We start from the raw sequence: 19347 nt of genomic DNA on the forward strand, positions 1-19347 counted from the left end.
GAATTCAGAATATTTACACAACATATGCAAATGCCTACAGCAACATTATTTAACTTAATTTCCCATCAGTGCTTGGCAGAATATGATAATAATATTAAAAAGGAAATGAAAATAATATCAATGAGGAAAATAACTTCCTAACGTTCTGCAAAATTTCGCAGAACATTAGGAAGTGTCATTTTCTTTAACATTATTTGTTAAAAATGCATGTTGAAGACAATTCTGAAGGTTGCATAGTATGTAGTATGCTTTGTACATTACCTTTTTGCGGTTACTGAATATAGTACAGTATGGGTTGCACTCTGCTGTATCACAAGTCACAAGGCCCTCAGCACAGTGTACAAATACAAACAGTACTCCTGCAACTGTAACAATAAATACTGAAGCAAGTGTTTTTTAAGTGTATGTCATTTTACTTATATTATTTATCCTAGTGTAAGCAACCTTGACAATTCAAAACTTCACACTTTTCCATTCTATTTTTTACTATGAATTCCAGTCAACTTTTTTATAACTTTTATCACAATAGAAGCATTTACAAAAAGTACCTAAGTAATCACAAATAAATACGGAATAATGCTACAATGGCTACTCCTATGGCCAACAAAGTTTCTAACACCTTGAGCTTCCTTCCTGAATATATGCAGGTTATAACATAAACCAGATATAATTTAACAATACCAACTCTTAAATATATCAATTACATAAATTTAATTTTTGACAAACATTTCTGGTGGCAAATTTGTACAATTATTAAACAAGAATAAAAAGTTAAGCAATTCAACCTGTCTCTTCCATCATATCAGGAACCTGTGTTGCCTTTCCTTTGTCAAGTTTGATATCAGGCAATGGTGAATATTGTAGACGCAGTGGTAATGATGGAAAGGAACTTTTGCTGGAACCCTTCTTCTGCAGCAAATGGTCCACACTACAAAGTAAAACTTACTTTTAATTTTACAAATCTTATTTATATCTAAATCACAATAGAAATTAAATTTAATATTATTTCAATTTGCTGATGATTATATCCTATAGAGTGAGCATTCTGAAGGATGTTGATTGCTATGTTCCACCTGCACTTACAACTTGTCTCTAATTTTATTATGGGCTTAGAATTGGGTAATTTCATATATCAGTTGAGATGTGATTGGGAGTCTCAGTGAGTGTCAAACCAGGAATATATGCATGCCACCCTGTGAATATTGCTGTTGTCACATCAGAAGACACAAGTGCACACATGATACAAATCAGGAATATTGTAACAGCACTGGTCTAGGCAATAGGGTCTGACACTGTAAAGAGGGCCTCCTGCAGCAGTACACTGGCACAGCATTCTGCCACAGCACCCAATGGATGCCGCTGCCCATCTGTCAGTTAGTGCCACTGCAGCAACACCACAACAAACACTCTTTGGCACATGTAAATACTGGATATCTGGCCAGAAAGGTCATAAAATCAGTAAGCCTTAACAGGACCACCTGCCAGGGGCTCCAGCTGCTGCCTGATGAGCCGAGGATTGAACTGAGGCCCTTCTAGCCACAAAGCCACTATTGGAGCCTGCCTGCACCAGGTGCTACCAGATAGTCGTCTCATAATCACTGGGCTGAGTCAGCCTGCCACATCCCCTCTGACATAACTCAGTTGCCAGCCAGGTGATGTTGATTATGAAAGGTTGCACCATGTCTGGCCTGTGCTGAGCATAAAAACTGCTGGTGACCTACTACAATGCTTCGTCACCAGGTCCGTGGCTCGAGGCCCACCTTCCAGCACTGCCAGATACGGGATTGAGTTTATAATATGAATAATTGTAGTAATATAGGGATTGTACTATCCTCAAATGGCTTCTGACTCACCATGACCAACCATTCTCCACATGAGCACACCCACACCCTTTACAGGTGGAGTCAGAAGCAGAATTGGCAGAGGTGCTATGGTCATTGGCAACACAAGAAAATAGCTGCATGTGCCTTCTATAAGTGCTCATGGGGTCCTTGTATCAGTTGTTCTAGGGTTTGACCTCCTCCCACTGTCATATTTCATTATGCCAAGCACGTATTCAGTTCTGGTACCTGGGAAGGATCCAAGGGATGAACCAATGAAACAAGTTGTATGTATGGAGTGCAACCATCAGGTCATGTGACTCCATATACTGAGCCACAAGATGTGATACATTTGGTATGCCAGCAAAGAGGGCATTGCACCAAGTAGTGGAAAGAGAATATTTGATTGAGACATGGAAGGCTGTGGGTATCAGGGAAGTTTAGGCAAATGCAGATAGTAGGCAACTGAAGGTACAGTTCATTGTAAGTAGTGTTGTTATGAAATAAGAGTCCTCCAGGGATCTAAATTAGTTGATATGTGGTATGACATTCACAGAATGACTGAGTTGTCTGTGGAGCTTTTCTCTTCCTTTTCGTTTTGTGCTGCACTCCTTCTCCTTATTATACTCTGGTAGTAGTAAACCACAGAACAGTGCTGATGAAGTACAACATAGATCAGTGGCAAAACAGTATCTTATGGTTTTGGTTTTCTATCTTTTCATCATGCAACAATGGCTCAAGCAATGTAGCAAGGATCTGGGATACCACGGATGCAAGATGGGTTATTGGGTTATTGATTGTAACATCATTGTTATGCTGCTCCTGGTTCCTCAAAGTGCAGTCAGCATGATAGCTGATCTACCTAACTGTCAGAACCAGTGTAAGATGTAATGGGAGAATATACTGAGTATTAAGGATTTACGATGAGGAAATTTGAGGAAGTATTACAGAGCTGAATTAAGAGGGCAGAGATTCTAGCTGACAGAGTGCTTGTGATTAATTATAAGGGTTGCCCAGAAAGTAATGCACCAACTTTTTTCTCAATCAAAAATAATCCTATGAATGCAAAATGTAATGTATGTATTATCTGAAGTCTCCTGAGTGAGTGCACTAAGTTTCTGTCACTTCCAACAGATAGCATAGCTGTAGGACAGTTTCAAAATGGCACCTTAGGTGATGTACACTACAAGCAATGTGCCATCTTTGAATTTCTCACTGCAGAGAAAGAAACTGTGAGGAATATTCACAAACGCTTGTGCAAAGTTAATGGAGCATCTGCTGTCAATGGAAGTACCGCTAGTTGCTGGGCACGGCGGGTGAGGTCATCAGAAGGCTGTTAGGCAGAGCTCCACGATTTTCAATGGTCGTGGAGACAGGAAGACCATCCACGGCTGTCACACCTGACATGTTGTAGCAAGCTGATGTTGTCATTCACGAGGACAGATGCCATTCATGGAAGACATTTTGAGGATAATGAGGAGGTGATTCACATGGTAAAGCACTGGCTCCACCACAAGGACAAGGATTGGTACCGACAGGGCATACGTGCCCTTGTTTTGCGCTGGAGGAAGGTCATAGAACGGGATGGAGATTACATGGAAAAATAGGGTGTGTAGGATATTCTTTTGTATGTGTAATTCTCATTATGTTCAATAAAAAATTGTTCAAGAAAAATGCGGTGCATTAACTTCTGTGCAAACCTCGTAAATACAGAAGGATACCGAAGAGCTCATGAAGCATAATACACTGATCTGGTCTCTCGCTGATGAGAGGTGAAGTTTTTGGATTTAAGCCATAGTTCTCTGGACATTATGAAAAAAGATATGACTGTAGTGACTTTATAACAGTTTTCCTTTTGTAAATAGTACATCTTAAGCTCTCCTTTCTGAACTTGCTTTATTGTTTCTTGACCTAATGATAGGCCATCATAGGCTACTAGGATAATTTACCGCATGGGGGCTGTGCCGACTAAGTTGACAAAGAATCAAACAATGGAAGGTCCAGGTTGGATTTTCAACAATTATGAAAAGGATAGATTGCTACTCATAATTAAAGATGACACACTGAGTGGCAGACAGGCACAACAAAAAGAGTGTTACCCACTTAGCTTTCAGTCAAAGCCTTCTTCAAAAAAGAAAACACACACACAAATTCACAGAAGCAGGTATACCTCCCACACATGACTACTATCTCTGGCTGCTTTTGCCAGGCTGCAACTGTTGTGTTGAACAAAAGCAGCAGTTGGGAGTGGGGTAGGGAAGGTGGAGGGATAAAGTATGGATAGGGGGAGAGAAGAGTGCTGTCTCACAGAGCATGCAGATATTACTGCAGAAAGTGGCTGAACATGGCTTGGGCAGCATTGGGAGGCTGTAGGGGAAGGAGGGGCAAGGGGGAGGGGGCAGGGAACGGAAAGGGAGAGGAACAGAGAGGGGAAAAGACTGGTGGTTGTGTTGGCGGAGAGTAAACACAATGAGGATGAGGGAATGTGAATTAGGAGAAGGTTATAGGACAGAGAGGTAGAAATTGGTGGTTGGAAGGTGTGGGGACAGTAGGTTGGGACCAGGTTAATTTTGGGAGCAGAGAATGTGTCGCAGGGATAACTCCCACCTGCTTAGTTCAGAAAAGCTGGTGGCGGAGGGGAGTATCCATGTGGCCCAGGTTGTGAAGCAGCCATGAAAATCAAGCATGTTATGTTCAGCTGCGTGTTGGGCCACAGTGTGATCCACTTTGCTCTCAGCCACAGTTTGGTGATGGCCATTCGTCCAGGTGGACAGCTGATTGGTAGCGATAACAATATAAAAAGCTGTGCAATGACTGCAGCAGTCCGCCACCATAGCTGAGTGGACAGCGCGCTGGCTTGTCATCCTGGGGGCCCGTGTTCGGTTCCCGGCTGGGTTGGAGATTTTCTCCTCTCAGTGACTGGATGTCTGTGTTGTCTTCATCATCATCATTTCATCTTCATTGATGTGCAAGTCACCAAAGTGGCGTCACACCAAAAGAATTGCACCAGGCTATTAGCTCTACCCGCCTGGAGGCCCCCGCCACACAACATTTCATTTTTTTCACTGCAGCAGAGCTGGTATAAGATATGTCTGCTTGCACAGGTGGCCCAGCCTGCTGTAAGTTAGTGAAGATGACTGACACACCAATGAGGTATGCTTGAAGTTGAGGAGGATAAATGTGGAAAAGAATAGGTATGTAGTTTTGTAATGTTATTGAGAGTACTGTTGTAGGATCCCTCATGGATTCCCAAAAACACTACCACAATGAGAGAGTTTGATGTAGCTGCTGAATCAACAAGTCAAAGACATAGACTGTAAGAGCATTGTGGACACCTCAGTGAGAGATCTTCGACAGTGCTGCAGGAAGTAGCAAGGAAAATGCATAAAAGGTAACTTAAGCATGTAATGAACAGAAGTCCAAGTGTGATAACACAGCTATCCTGATACTGGTTAGCAGGTCTAGTGCTAGTTTCCAGGGATAGCTAGTGACTGAAACCTTAAAACTGTGGAAAGATTTTAAATGTATCTGGGTATCTATTTTAGCCGCTGAAACACTACAGAAGAACTCCTATAGATGTTGTTAGCCAGAGACTAACAATGCATCAGAAACGAACAACAAAGAAGTGACTAGTTTCAGGTACAGCAACAGAGAAAATTTGAAGGGCCAAATTCTTCAAAGAGGAGAGGAGTGCAATGGTGTGGGCCTAAGCAAGAGGGCTTCACACTGTAAATATGGCCAGCACTGTGCCATGGCACTGCCTGCCGGTCAGCGCCAGGCTAGTTACTGAAGCCAGGGGCACTTTGGCATGTGGTGTTTCACAAATACACTTTGGTACTTATAAATACTGACCATCCGACCTGGCAGGATGTCAAATCAGTGAATTAGCACCTGTCACAGTGTTGGTTCTGCCATGAGCCTGCCCTGCTGCACTGCCAGAACCACCTGTCACAGTGTCTAACCGCTGCTTGATGGGCCAAAGGTTGAACAGAGGCTACTGACTGCACGAGGGATGTTGACATGAGATCACGCCATGCTTGGGCCACGGTGAGTATAGCAGCTGCCAGAGACCAACTATAATGCTTCACCTCCAAACCCATGGGTTGAGGTCCATCTTCCAGCACCATGAAATGCAGGCTTGAGCTTGTCACACAAACTATTGGCAAAATAAAGGGATTTTTCTGCCTTTGACTGGCCTCTGACTCACCCCGACCCATCATTCTCCACAAGAGGCTACACTTCATCACTGAGAATGTTCAAATAAACATAGTGATTCATGTTCATGGTAACCTGAATGAGTGGGTTTGGGTCACCCTTGAAATATCACAGAATCGCCTCCAACTTGAGCTACACCATCCACACACTGTGGGTTAAACATCCCATTAGGTTACCAGTGTACTCAGTGCATTGCATCGAAAGAGGCAAAACTGTGACTTGTTGGATCACACTAAATGCCTCTAACCAAGTAACATACAGTTTCTGTGTTGTTTGACCCACTGGAGACATGTAGATTTATGTGCCACTGTGGACAGTGTCTTCAAACATTAGCCAGAGACTAATTGTGACACATTTGCTCAGACACTGGCTGAGATTGACCAGCATTCACTGATAGCAGTGATCTTGTTGGGTTTAATACCTGTTATCAAAGACATGGCATCACACTCATCTCAGGTCCCTGTTGGTTAATATGTTTTTATGATCATTTTTCTTACAATCATTTTTCTTACACTGTGTTGCACAGCTAAAAGTGGTAAATGATTCCCTGCAGACACACTGGAAGGTCCACACTGAAACACCAACAAATGGGGAAACTTCATGCACAGTGTGATCATGGACAGATTCAATCAGTTTCTTCATTGCTATGGCTTACATCAGTGGCAGAAGGTGAAATGTAATGAACTCATTAGGAGAGTAATGTAGAAGCTGATGCAATGGTTCAGTGAATTATATGATACTTGCATATTTCATAATCTGAAGGTTTGTCTTTTTGAGAGATCAGTACTTTACTGTGCTGAGTCATTCATGGTTGTCATTCACAGTTAACACATTTGAATATAAATGAGAGGGATTTTGCTTATTTTGAATTCCCTTAATGAAATCATGTGAGCTTGCTATGTTGGATAGCAGTATTCAGATACTGTATACTTCATTGTTCTAAGCAATGTATTCGATGTCATACAAAAAGGTGTCTCATTTAGAAAATAGCAGATTATGTATCACAATGAAAAACTACTGAATATATGTGCATTATTGTCAAAGCTCAATATAAGCAGAAAATTTTGTTACTGCCAAGGAAAAAAATCAGATACTTGCATAAAAGTAAAATTTACAAAAGGCTCTTCTGTTATCAGATATAAAAATTAATATGAAATTATAGCATAAAAGAAGTTTTGTAAAACTTTTCCAATGTAACACATCATTTGCAACTGATTACCTGAAATAACTATTAGAAAACTATAAATACTAGGGTCATGGTGTCTGTGAAAGCTAAGTATATCAAACTCTTTGTGTTATATATGGCAAATGCCTTGACACAAAGAGTTTGGCAAATATATATATATATATATATATATATATATATATATATATATATATATATATATATATATATATATAATGGAAGGTCTGCTTGTGTCTGTATGTGTGGATGGATATGTGCGTGTGTGCGAGTGTATACCTGTCCTTTTTTCCCCCTAAGGTAAGTCTTTCCGCTCCCGGGATTGGAATGACTCCTTACCCTCTCCCTTAAAACCCACATCCTTTCGTCTTTCCCTCTCCTTCCCTCTTTCCTGATGAGGCAACAGTTTGTTGCGAAAGCTTGAATTTTGTGTGTGTGTTTGTGTTTGTTTGTGTGTCTATCGACCTGCCAGCGCTTTTGTTCGGTAAGTCACCTCATCTTTGTTTTTATATATATATATATATATATATATATATATATATGTGTGTGTGTGTGTGTGTGTGTGTGTGTGTGTGTGTGTGTGTGTGTGTGTGTGTAATAGTGCTATGAATGTCTTGACACTATCTTCTGCGTAGCTGACTCAATACTAGTTGACTGCTGCAAGACTGGTGAAGAGCTAAACTGTTGTTCTAAGCAGACACTTGGCTAAGTAGAGCCATGGATCAAAAACAGGAATTTGAAAATAAACTTTGCTGAATCAGAATTTGTTCATTTCATGACAAAACAATCCATACAATGAATAAGTGAAAGCCACAATATTAATAAAAAATTGAACAGAGCGAACTGTGTCAGCTTCCTTGGTATACTAGTAAATAACATATGTTGTGGAGTAATCATGTGAACAGCATATTGAGTCAGCTGAACAGTCTTGTTTAAGTCGAGAACATCTTATGTGATGTCACTCACTTAGCTGCAAAAAGTCTGTATATTATGCATATTTTATTTCAGCCATTAGCTATTGTATAATTTTCTGTGGGGTCTGAGAAAACAAATCTATTCAAAGCTTTATGATTACAGAAAAAGGTATCCAAGCCATGGTGGGAGCTAAAAAAAATTAATTTAAATAGTAAATCTAATGTCCATTCCATGCATGTATATAATGAGTCTATTATTTTCACAAAGAGAAACCCTAAACTTTTTGAGGAGAACTTATTTGAGAGTAGACACAGAGCAATTCACATATTACCTAGCTCCTGACCAAAACTGTATTGTCATGTGGTAACCACACTCAAGCCCAAATCAGAAAGCAGGGTTATCAGTGAAGTACACTTAGGATGCAAGCCAGCTGGTTTGCTTCTTTGGTCCAGATGATAAGGTGTTTCATATAGTCAGCCTGAGTATCAACCACTTGGAACAGAAATAGTGTATCCATTGTTGTTTTGACTTTGACTATGGAGCTCAAGAAACAGTGTCAACCAATCTCAGTCTTGTTTCACTGTGATGTACACAAATGTCAAAATGGGCAGCATCCTATACCAATCTCACTTGACATCAGTGTATGTAAAGAGTATACTTGCCAACATATGAGGCCATTTGTCTTTAGATGGTAGACAATTTGCATCCTAAGCCACAACAGAACTGCCGTAGTGGACAGAGAGTGCAGCTATCTACATAGACACTGAATATTCCAGAATATACAAATGTACGATATTTCAAGACCCTTCCAAAATGCTAAATAATAAATATTAATATAACAATGAAAACAATGCATTTTTGACAATATAAAGTAATTGGATAGATAAAAAAACTACTCACCAAACAGTGGCAGATCACTCACATATAAAAGAAAGTTATAATTAGGCAAGTTTTCAGAGCCAGTGATTCCTTCTTCAGGCAGCAGGATGGAAGGGGAAGGAAGAAGCATGAAGGAAAAGGACTGGAGAGGTCTTGGAAAAGAGGTAGATTTCAGAAATGTCACCCAGAACCATAGGTCAGGGAAGACTTACCAGATGGGATGAGAAGGTCAATCTATTTTCTTATCCTGTCATGCAAGTCTCCTCCAACCCACAGTTCTGGGCAACTTTTACGAAATCTACCCCTTTTTCTTAGACCTCTCCAGTCCTTTTCCTTCATGCTTCTTCCTTCTCATTCAATCCTTCTGTCTGAAGAAAGAGCCACTGGCTCCAAAAGCTTGCCCAATTATAACCTTTTATATGTGTGTTCTGACATCGCTTGGTGAGTAGATTTTTCATCCACCAAATTACATTATAATAAATACTAAATAATTTCTGATGGTTGGGCTTGAATTGGTGCCCCCCAACAGGCCAAGCAGTGACACTAGCCACAATGCCACACTACACACACCACAGCTCACAGCATTGCTCCCTCTCCCAGGAAAACTCTGACATGCTAGTTCAGAAAATCTCACTGGAGCTAACAACAGCGCCCTGGATCTCTACAGTGAGTATCAAAGGTAGCCCCTCCCGGCAATGCTTCATAATTGTTGAGAGGGTCTTCAATTTCATTGAGCCTCCCATCATTGATCTGTGCCTTTGGACTGTCTGAGGGCTTCATATGGAGGACACAAATGATGTCTCTGCACTTTTGTCTTCTTGATGAGGGTCATAATCCTCAAATCTATATATGTCTGACAAGAGATGAGAGTTATGATATGGCCCAAAATAGTGCTTTAGTAACTTTTCTGATAGTCCCATTTCCTCACACGCAGATAAATCCATACCAAGTCTCCTGTCCTGTATCTCATTGCCCAGTGCTTGATGCCGTAGCACTAACAATCTTTCTCCTTGGCATCCAGGGTCCATATGCAAGCCAGCTGGTTTGCTTTTTTGGTCCAGATGATAAGGTGTTTCATATAGTCAGCCTGAGTATCAACCACTTGGAACAGAAATAGTGTATCCATTGTTGTTTTGACTTTGACTATGGAGCTCCAGAAACAGTGTCAACCAGTCTCAGTCTTGTTTCACTGTGATGTACACAAATGTCAAAATGGGCAGCATCCTATACCAATCTCACTTGACATCAGTGTACGTAAAGAGTATACTTGCCAACATTTTATTAAAGTGTGCTATGAGGCCATTTGTCTTTAGATGGTAGACAATTTGCATCCTAAGTGTGATTCCACAGTGTGAATTTACCTCTGACACTAGTCTTGACTAGAAAGCCATTCCATGATCAGAGATCATAATACATGGGGCTCTTTACTTCAAAATGATATCTTCTACAAGAAAATTTGCAATTTAAGGAGCTTCTGCAGCTGGCACAATATTGTTGGCAAGGTAACAGATCAGGTGCTCAGTGCTGTCACGGCTCATATCGATAGGCCGCATGTGTAACCTCTGTGACTGTACACAGCTTACGTTAAGATTGTCACCTGCTCAGAGGGTGCACAAGGCATATTTCAAAGACTTGCTGCAGGTGAGTGGTGCCAAAGGGCCTCAATATGGGTTTCACCAGTGGATTGAAAGCTTTTTAGCTACTGACAGTAGGTGCCAGAGGCCAATGTGGGTGACTGGAAGCAAAATAGCAGTGCGCCACTGAAATGTAACCTGCCAGTGGAAGACTAATGGGTGCCTGTCTTGAGGTACCAAATTCCTGTCACTGGACAAGACTTGCAGCGAGATTCTCCCCCAGAGCCTCACTGGAATATTCTGGAGTTGCCTCAGTACATTTGGATTTGATGAGCACATTTTGAAATGTTCATATTGTGCTGTATGTGTGCCCTTGGCTCCCCTTGCAATAACAGTTACCATTGGCTTTTTGTCAACCACCGGAAGTGACTTGTGTGATGGCCTCTTAAACTGATGGTTGCTACATACAAATCATTGCAGGTAGCTCATGTACCATGTTTCACTATCATCTACTGATTACCATTTGTCGATTTCAGCACCCTCTTCATGAAGACAATTCCAATTCAATGGAATGGAACTGTTTCAGGTGGGATAATTACCAGCTGCTCCAGAGGTGACTGCAACACATGCTTCTGTCATTGGTCATTCTTTCAGTAGCTCACATTGTATCTAATGGAGCAGTAGAGACCTGGCCATGGACACTTGTATTTGATTATGTCTAGAATCTTCACGAATCCCAGGTGACAAGATGTTGGAGCATCATGGAAATACTTCAGGATAGATGAGGTGAGGAGACAAGCAACCTTTTCCACAGCACTGGATCATATTTCCTCTTACATGATGCTCTGTTTATTAATGGACGTGCTCCTTTGATCAGTGCCTTCTTCTTCATGGTTTCTATTATTTTCAGCAGTGGTGGATTTTTCCTCTGTCCAAAGGCAATATCATTTACTGCAGTGATGTCTGAAGTTTTATCGAAGCTACTGTATTCCATCAAGGGATTCCTTGAAAGGCACTCAGTGCCCTTGTGTTTGTGACTGTTTTTGTATAATATTGTGATGTCATACTCCCAAAGCCTTAGTGCCCATCTCACTAGTTGGTCCAACAGATCTTTCAGGCTAATCAGTAGCATAGAGAATGGATGTCCATCACAATGGTGAATAGCTTGCCAAATAAATATGACCAGAATTGCTGAGGTCCTAAACAACTGCTAAGTGCTCTAAGTTGCAGAGTAGTTCATCTTGGATTGTGAGAGTACCCTGGAAGCACAAGCTATTTGCCATTTCAGCACCTTCCTGAATTTGCACTAGAACTGCACCTATTCCAAAACTGCTGATGTCAATGTTAAGATCTGTCTTGGCATTCTATACATACAATTCTAGGATGGGAGATGATGTTAGTACCTCCTTAAGTACAAGGAAAGATCTTTCTCCATCTCATTCAAGAATAATTTGGCATCTCCCTGTTGTAGTTCTTGCAATGAATGTGTCTTGTTACAGAAGAGCTTTATGAATCACTGGTAATACAAAGCACATTCAGAGAAAGGTCTCGTATCAAGAATGTGCCAAGGAGCCAGAAAATCTATGACTGATCGTATTTTCTCTGGATCAGGACAGACTCCACCACCATTCACTAGATGCTCCAAGATTTTTATTTCTTGGGCAGCAAAGAGGCACTCCTTCAGTTTCAGGGGGGCGCCTGCAGTCCAAATACACTTCAACATGGTTGTCAGTCTGCTTAGATGTTCTTCACATTTCTTCGGGGAGGGGGAATGTCATCCAGATACAAAGACATGTATTCATTTAAGGTATTGAAGCAAGTAAGATTATCCATCATATACTGGAAGGTGGCTGGAGAAATATGCAGTCCAAATGGCATAACTTTAATCTCATAATGGCAGTCTGGAACTATGAAGGCTGTCTTTTCCTGGTCAGTCTCGTCAACCTCTATTTGCCAGCTGTGTGTCTCCATGTCCATAGCTGAGAAATACTTTGCTCCTCTGAAGCAGTCTAATGTGTCATCGATGTGTAGCAATGAACACATCTTTCTTTGTGATTTTGTTCGGTCACCAGTAGCTGATGCAGAAATGCCATGTTTCGTACTACTGCTTCACAAGGACCACAGGAGGGGACCAATGACTCTCCGAAGGTTCAGTGATATCATCTTGCAGCATCTTCTCCACTTTCTCCTGGATTATCCATCTTTTAGCATCAGCTCACTTTATGAGTACTAGCTAATTGATGGATGGTCCCTAGTTTTGTTGGTATTTTAAGATGGGCTGCTTGGTTTCTCTTTTGTCTATTCCAGATCTGAAATCATCTGAAAATTGATGCAGGATGGCTATAGCTCATTGACATTGTTCCTCAGTCTGGCCAGATCCTAGTGGCAGCTTGATAGTAACTTCCTCACTGTGTTGTCTGTAGTGCTAGCAGAGCATGATTCTTCATCAATGACACGAAGCTACCTTTTGTGGATTGGTTTAGCTGCCCCTATGCACTTACCTTTAGGGATGAGTTGAGCTGCTCGTAATAATTAGTAATTCAAAGTTCTCTTTGACCACTCAAAATGCTTACAATCAATGCTGGCATTTAGATACCTTTTGTGAGTCTGAGTAGCCTCTTACAATCAACAAAACCTTCACAATTTAACTAAGCATCTCAACTGGTGACTGGAGCTTGTATTGTTGATGATGGCAGGACAACATCTCCAACAGCAAACAGCCAACTCATGCAACCTTTGTTATGCGTGCTTGTTGGAACAGTTTTGTTAATCTAAAGCTCTAATCTTAAACAATCTATGACTGTTTCTAAAGCCTGCAAGAAGTCACATCCAAGAATAACATTATGACTACATTCTGTTAAAACAACAAATTCATATGGCTAGGTTCTGTAACTGATAGTTATTCTTGCGATACAAACTGAAAACATAAAGTGTCTGTAAATGAATCTGTGATTGTATTGTAGCAGTTTATTTGTAAGGGTCCATTTGATCATACGTATTTTACAATTCACTGTTACCGGTTTTAGCTACTGTCAACTTCAGATCTGTTACAATTAAAAAAAAAAAACAGTGAGTGGTGCAACCAACTAAGTATAATTAACTGAAGCAAAATCTATAACAGGGTTGGCAATACATAAGTGAATAAAAAAATATTTACATGATTAACAGATATGCATACCAGGCACACACATCACAAAATATTCTGATGTAGATATCTACAACAGAATCTATACATGTAGGTACATAGTATATGCTGATAATGGCCTGGATGCATCTGGTGTTTATACAAGCTGGCAGTGGGCACTATAGCTAGGGTACATGACTAACCAGTATCACGCAAGTAATAGTTAAAATGCAGTATGCACAGTCATTAACTAAAATTACTTCAAATAGTACACTTTGTATGTGCCAGCCACCAGCTGTGAGGAGACTGAGCCTTCTTCCACAAGCTTCATCACAGGAAAACACAAACTTCATAAAGAAAAGCAATGAGGTGGTGCAACTGAGGTTCCATTCCATATGTGTTATCAAATATCGAGTTTTTAATTAATGGTCACAGTTTTGTTAATTACATTATACTTATGGTTATGGTTTAATCGTTTTGTCATGCTGGAAGATTTTGATTTATAGATGTGATGTTATTATTAAACTTTTTATTCTGGCTTTTACACAACTGTGTATTATTTACTTTGCCTGGCTAAGAGCTTCCCATTATTACTGTTTACATCTTTTATATGGATTTTACAAATAGATATAATTCCACATATTGTATACCAGTTTGTGTTTTACTGTCAGACGCTCATTTTGCCATATGAAGTAATTTTAATTAATGACTGTGGCATACGGTATTTTAACTATTAAATTTATGATAGTGGTTACTCGTGTACCCTAGCTGTAGTGCCCCCTGCTAGTGTCAGTTACTTGTATAAATACTAGATGCACCCAAGCAATCATCAGCACTTGCTATTATACCTACATGTATAGATTTTGACGTTGATATGTACATCAGAATATTTTATGGTAGGTATGGATGGTATTCATGGCCCTTAATCATGTGAGTAGTTTTTATTTTTCTTACATATCGTCAGGCCTATTATAGATTTTGCTTCAGCTAATTGTATTTAGCTGGTTATAACACTGTTTTTTATTTGTAACAGCTCAGAAGACAACAGTAGCCAAAACCAGTAATAGTGGATTGTAAAATTTGTGTAATCAAGACGGACCCTTACAAATACAGTAAAAATAAATTCCTGCAAAATATGATCCTGCAGGCTGGACTTATTTCCCATTTAGATGATAGACAAGTTGGACACTGATGATAACACCAATGAGATTTCTTGACATTTTGGTGATTGTCATCTATGGAGGATTTGCATTTGTGGCAGCTTCACCTCCATAGTTAGTTTCATTTCTTAGTCTTCATGTATTTGGTGGCTAGGCAACTGGCTGTTCCCTCTGTACGGTGACGGGGAACAGCTGTGGAGTGTCGGGGAGCATCCTTAGTCAGGCTACTACAATGGGCTTTTCCCCATTGGTCAACTATAACTGTCTGCACCTAACTGGCATGAAGAGAACTGTTGTAAAGGTTCATGTCTTTGAGCATAGTAGTAATCAAAAACTCATCTTCTTTCTCTGCAGTAGCAAACAATGTTTTTAGAGCATTCACAGTCACAACACAGTAGTGTGTTGTTCTCTGTCATTCAAATGGCTGTTCCTCATGACATGTTGCAGGGATTGGTCCTACAGATTGATACACCTTTCCTTTGAAATTCTCTATTTCCTCCTGACATATGGTTCGACATTCATGGTTGCTGCCTATTATGTACTTGGTCTAGCTTTCCTAGCTACCATACATTGCTTTATCTCTTCTGTTACTATCTGCCATATGAGAGAGGCAAGCTCATACTGTTCTTCTGCAACAGCCATAGGGGCCACATTTAGACATCGGTGCATCTTCTGCGACTCCTTTAACCAAGTGTGTGAGATTTTGTCAGCTTCTCTCATATTCACAGTCACTATGTGACATAGGGACAAAACATTCTGAATGGATGACTTTGTCATTCCTCCATGATAATGGGTCCTTGTTATTCAACTGCTGTTCTGCTAAGTGGACATGTTGCTGGTTGTTGCTATTCCTTCGGTTCAGCCTGGAATTTGTCTGAGCTATTGAGCTTGTCTTCACTGTTTTCAAAGCACTGCTGTGCTAAACAACCTACAAATTATATATGAGGGGGGACCCAAAAGAAACCAGACTTCGAGGGCGCTGCCACTCGTAGACGTAGTGCAGGGTTCTCACGCTAGATGGTGTTAGTAGAGACCTTCATGAAACAGCTGTGCAGATGGCGTCAGTGTAGAGCTGAATGTGCATGTGGTATTGTGTTTCTCTGACTGTTGGTGGGTTACCTCTGCGAAGTCGTTATGACAACTTTAAAAGAACAAAGAGTGTGTGTAAAATTTTGTTTCCTGCTTAAAAAAGACTGCAACGGAGACACATCAAATGCTTCAGGAAGCTTTCCAGGAGGACGTTATAAGCCGCACACAGGTTTTCGAGTGGTTTGGGTGCTTTAAACGTGGTGAGATGTGTGTTGAAGACCAAGCTCATTCTGTACGCCCTTCAACATAGCGAAATGAGGAGAACATTGAAAAGGTCCGCCCAAAGATCAACAAGGATTGTCACCAAACTTAAGCAGAGACAGGTATCAGTTGGAGCTTGTGCCAGCAGATTTTGAGTGAGGATTTGCACATGAGACGAGTTGCTGCTAAATTTGTTCCGCACTTTCTCACACAGAAGCAAATAACCATCCGCACGAATGTGTGTCAGGACTTGAAAACAGAGATTTCACATGATCCAAACTTCTTGAACAAAGTCATTACAGGGGATGAGAGTTGGTGTTATGGGTATGACTCAGAAACCAAGCAAGCATCAAGCCAGTGGAGGACTCCCAACTCTCCCAGACAAAAAAAAGCAAGGCAAGTGAGGTCAAATGTGAAGACGATGATCATTGTCTTTTTTTATGTTCGTGGTATTGTGCATCGGGAATTCGTATCCCCTGGCCAGACTGTTAACCAGCACTTTTACCTGGATGTTTTAAGGCATCTGCGAGAGGATGTGAGGAGGAAACGCCCGGAACTTTGGCGATGAGATGACTGGTTTCTGCATCACGACAATACTCCAGCACACACGGCCTTACGAGTGACCCACTATTTGGCATCTCAGAGGTGGTCTGTCGTTCCCCACATTCCGTATTCACTGGACCTAGCCCCGTGCAACTTTTTCCTATTTCCACGAATGAAAAAAACGCTAATAGGGGAGCATTATGACGATGTGGAGGTGGTAAAAACAGCTTCACAAAGGGCACTGGACAATATCAAACTTGAAGAGTTCCAAACATGCTTCCAACAGTGCGAAAAAGAGACTTGACAAGTGCATCACATGTAATGGAGAGTATTATGAAGGTGACTGAAGTAATTTTGTAAAAAGGTTCATCAATAAATTTTTTATGACAACAATCCGGTTTCTTTTGGGTCCCCCCTCGTATTTGCCAAATGTATCATGTCTAAATCCAAAAGCAGGGTAATCAGTGAAGTACAGATCTTAGAGCTGAAAGCACGTATATTATGATCATTAATGTATAGCCAGTACACAGCTGCCTCTCTGGACAGTGTGTGCTGCTATTTGTACAAACCTCAAGTATCCCAGAAAGCTGGTCTTAATACAAAAACCGAATATTCCAGAATATACACGCATTACAAAAGTAAAATATTTCAAAACCCTTCCACAAATGATAAATACTAAATAATGAATACTCGCTGGTAGTTGTGTTTGAACTGGTGACCCGCTGCACATAAACTAGCAATGCTAACTGCTAAGCCACAATGCCTGCACCACGGCTCACAACAATATGAAAAAATTCCACATTAAATGAGTATAAAATTTATAAATAAAATCTGGAGGGGAAAGTGTGACCCAGTTATAAAAAAAATACTAGGAGACCTGGAAAAATACCTGAAAAGTAAATGCTACTATAAAGTACAAGATTTCGTGTATGATAATCATGCAAAATAGTATCTGCCTAAAGAAGAAACACAATATGGATTATAACCATAGAGTTTTAATGATAAACATGTCAAATAGTATCTGACTGAAGGTGTAATTGGTATTATAAATATGGATGAATTTTATTAGTCTGTATATTTGTGTTGTGATTTTCAGTCTGAAGACTGATTTGATGCAGCTCTCCATACTGTTCTATACTGTGCAAGTGTCTTCAGCTCTGAATAACTACTGTAACCTACGTCTTTTTGGACCTGTTTGTACTGTGTTCATCTCTTGGCCTCCTCCTTTAATTTTTAGCTCTCTCTCTTTCCTCCAATATTAAGTTTTTGATACCTTGATGCTTCAGAACATGTCCTATCAGATGATCACTTCTTTTAGTCAAGTTGTGCTTCTCTCTAGTTTTATTAAGTACCTCCTCATTACTTATGCAATTTAACAATCTAATCTAAAGCATTCTTCTCTAACACAACACTTCAAAAGCTTCTATTCTCTTCTTGCTTATCATTCATGTTTCACTTCTGTAAAACGACACACACAAGATAAAATACCTCCAGAAACAACAAATTTATATTCAGTGTAAACAAATATCTGTTCTTCAGGAATGCTTTTCTGGCCATTTTGTATCCTCTCCACTTTGTATAACACCAGTTATTTCACTCACTAAACAGCAAAACTCATCTCTCACACCATTAGTGATTCATTTTCTAATTTAATTCTACTACATTCCATTACCCTTGTTCTGCTTTTATTTATGATCATCTTACAATCCTTCCATTCAACTGTTCTTTCAAGTCTTTTGCTGTCTCTGATGGAATTATAATGTCATTAGCACATCTCCACGTTTTTATTCCTTCTCCCTGAACTTTAATTCCTTTCCCCAAAATTTTCTTTGGATCCTCTTACTACTTGCTCAGTGTACAGACTGATTAACACTGGAGACAGGCCATAATGCTGCCTCACCCTCTTCTTGACCATTGCATTCCTTTCAGGGTCAGTACTGCTTCACACATCCCTATGTTTCTCCGGTGCCCACACCAATCTTCCCTGAGGTTAGCTTCCACGAGTATTTTGCAACCACAACTTATTAATATTTGGTAATATTCACATCTGTCAGCACCAGTTTCCTTTGGAACTAGAATCATTATAACCTTATGGAAATCTGTCTCCTACATCTTGCATAACAGGTGGAATAGTTTTGTCATTGCAGTAGTTCTGAGGCAAAGTCATCCACTCAAGGAGCATTGTTTACACTTAGATCATTCAGTGCTCTGTCAAATTTTTCTTTTAGTGTCATATCTCCCATCTTATCTCAATCTTCTTCCTCTAACATTGCCATCAGGTTCATCACTTGCAAGGTTCGCAGGAGAGCTTCTGTAAAGTTTGGAAGGTAGGAGACGAGATACTGGCAGAAGTAAAGTTGTGAGTACCAGGCGTGAGTCGTGCTTCAGTAGCTCAGATGGTAGAGCACTTGCCTGTGAAAGGTAAAGGTCCTGAGTTCGAGTCTCGGTTGGGCACACAGTTTTAATCTGCCAGGAAGTTTCATATCTTTCTCCTAGTTGCACATGTGTAACTATCTTTCCCCTAGTTATACATGCTTCTATGCCTTGCATTTGTCCTCTAACCATTCTTGCTTTGCCATTTTGCACTCAGTTTTTGCATTTCATTATTAGATGCCTGTATTCCATTTTACCTGCTTCAATTGCG

The 19347-nt window shown here is 40.3% G+C and overlaps 1 protein-coding gene across 1 annotated transcript in view; it reads right to left on the bottom strand.

The window, feature by feature from the left end:
• The window catches only part of LOC126425182 (uncharacterized), a 289759-nt gene that overhangs the window by 146542 nt on the left and 123870 nt on the right, over positions 1–19347 (bottom strand). Inside the window, exons 8-9 of the mRNA XM_050088170.1 lie at positions 786–928; positions 262–365 (exon numbers count right to left, since the gene is read on the bottom strand). Of these exons, the coding sequence (XP_049944127.1) occupies positions 262–365; positions 786–928 (247 nt within the window). The remainder of the gene's footprint in view (positions 1–261; positions 366–785; positions 929–19347) is intronic.

Source organism: Schistocerca serialis, chromosome 1 (genome assembly GCF_023864345.2).
Source record: "Schistocerca serialis cubense isolate TAMUIC-IGC-003099 chromosome 1, iqSchSeri2.2, whole genome shotgun sequence".
NCBI lineage: Eukaryota > Metazoa > Arthropoda > Insecta > Orthoptera > Acrididae > Schistocerca > Schistocerca serialis.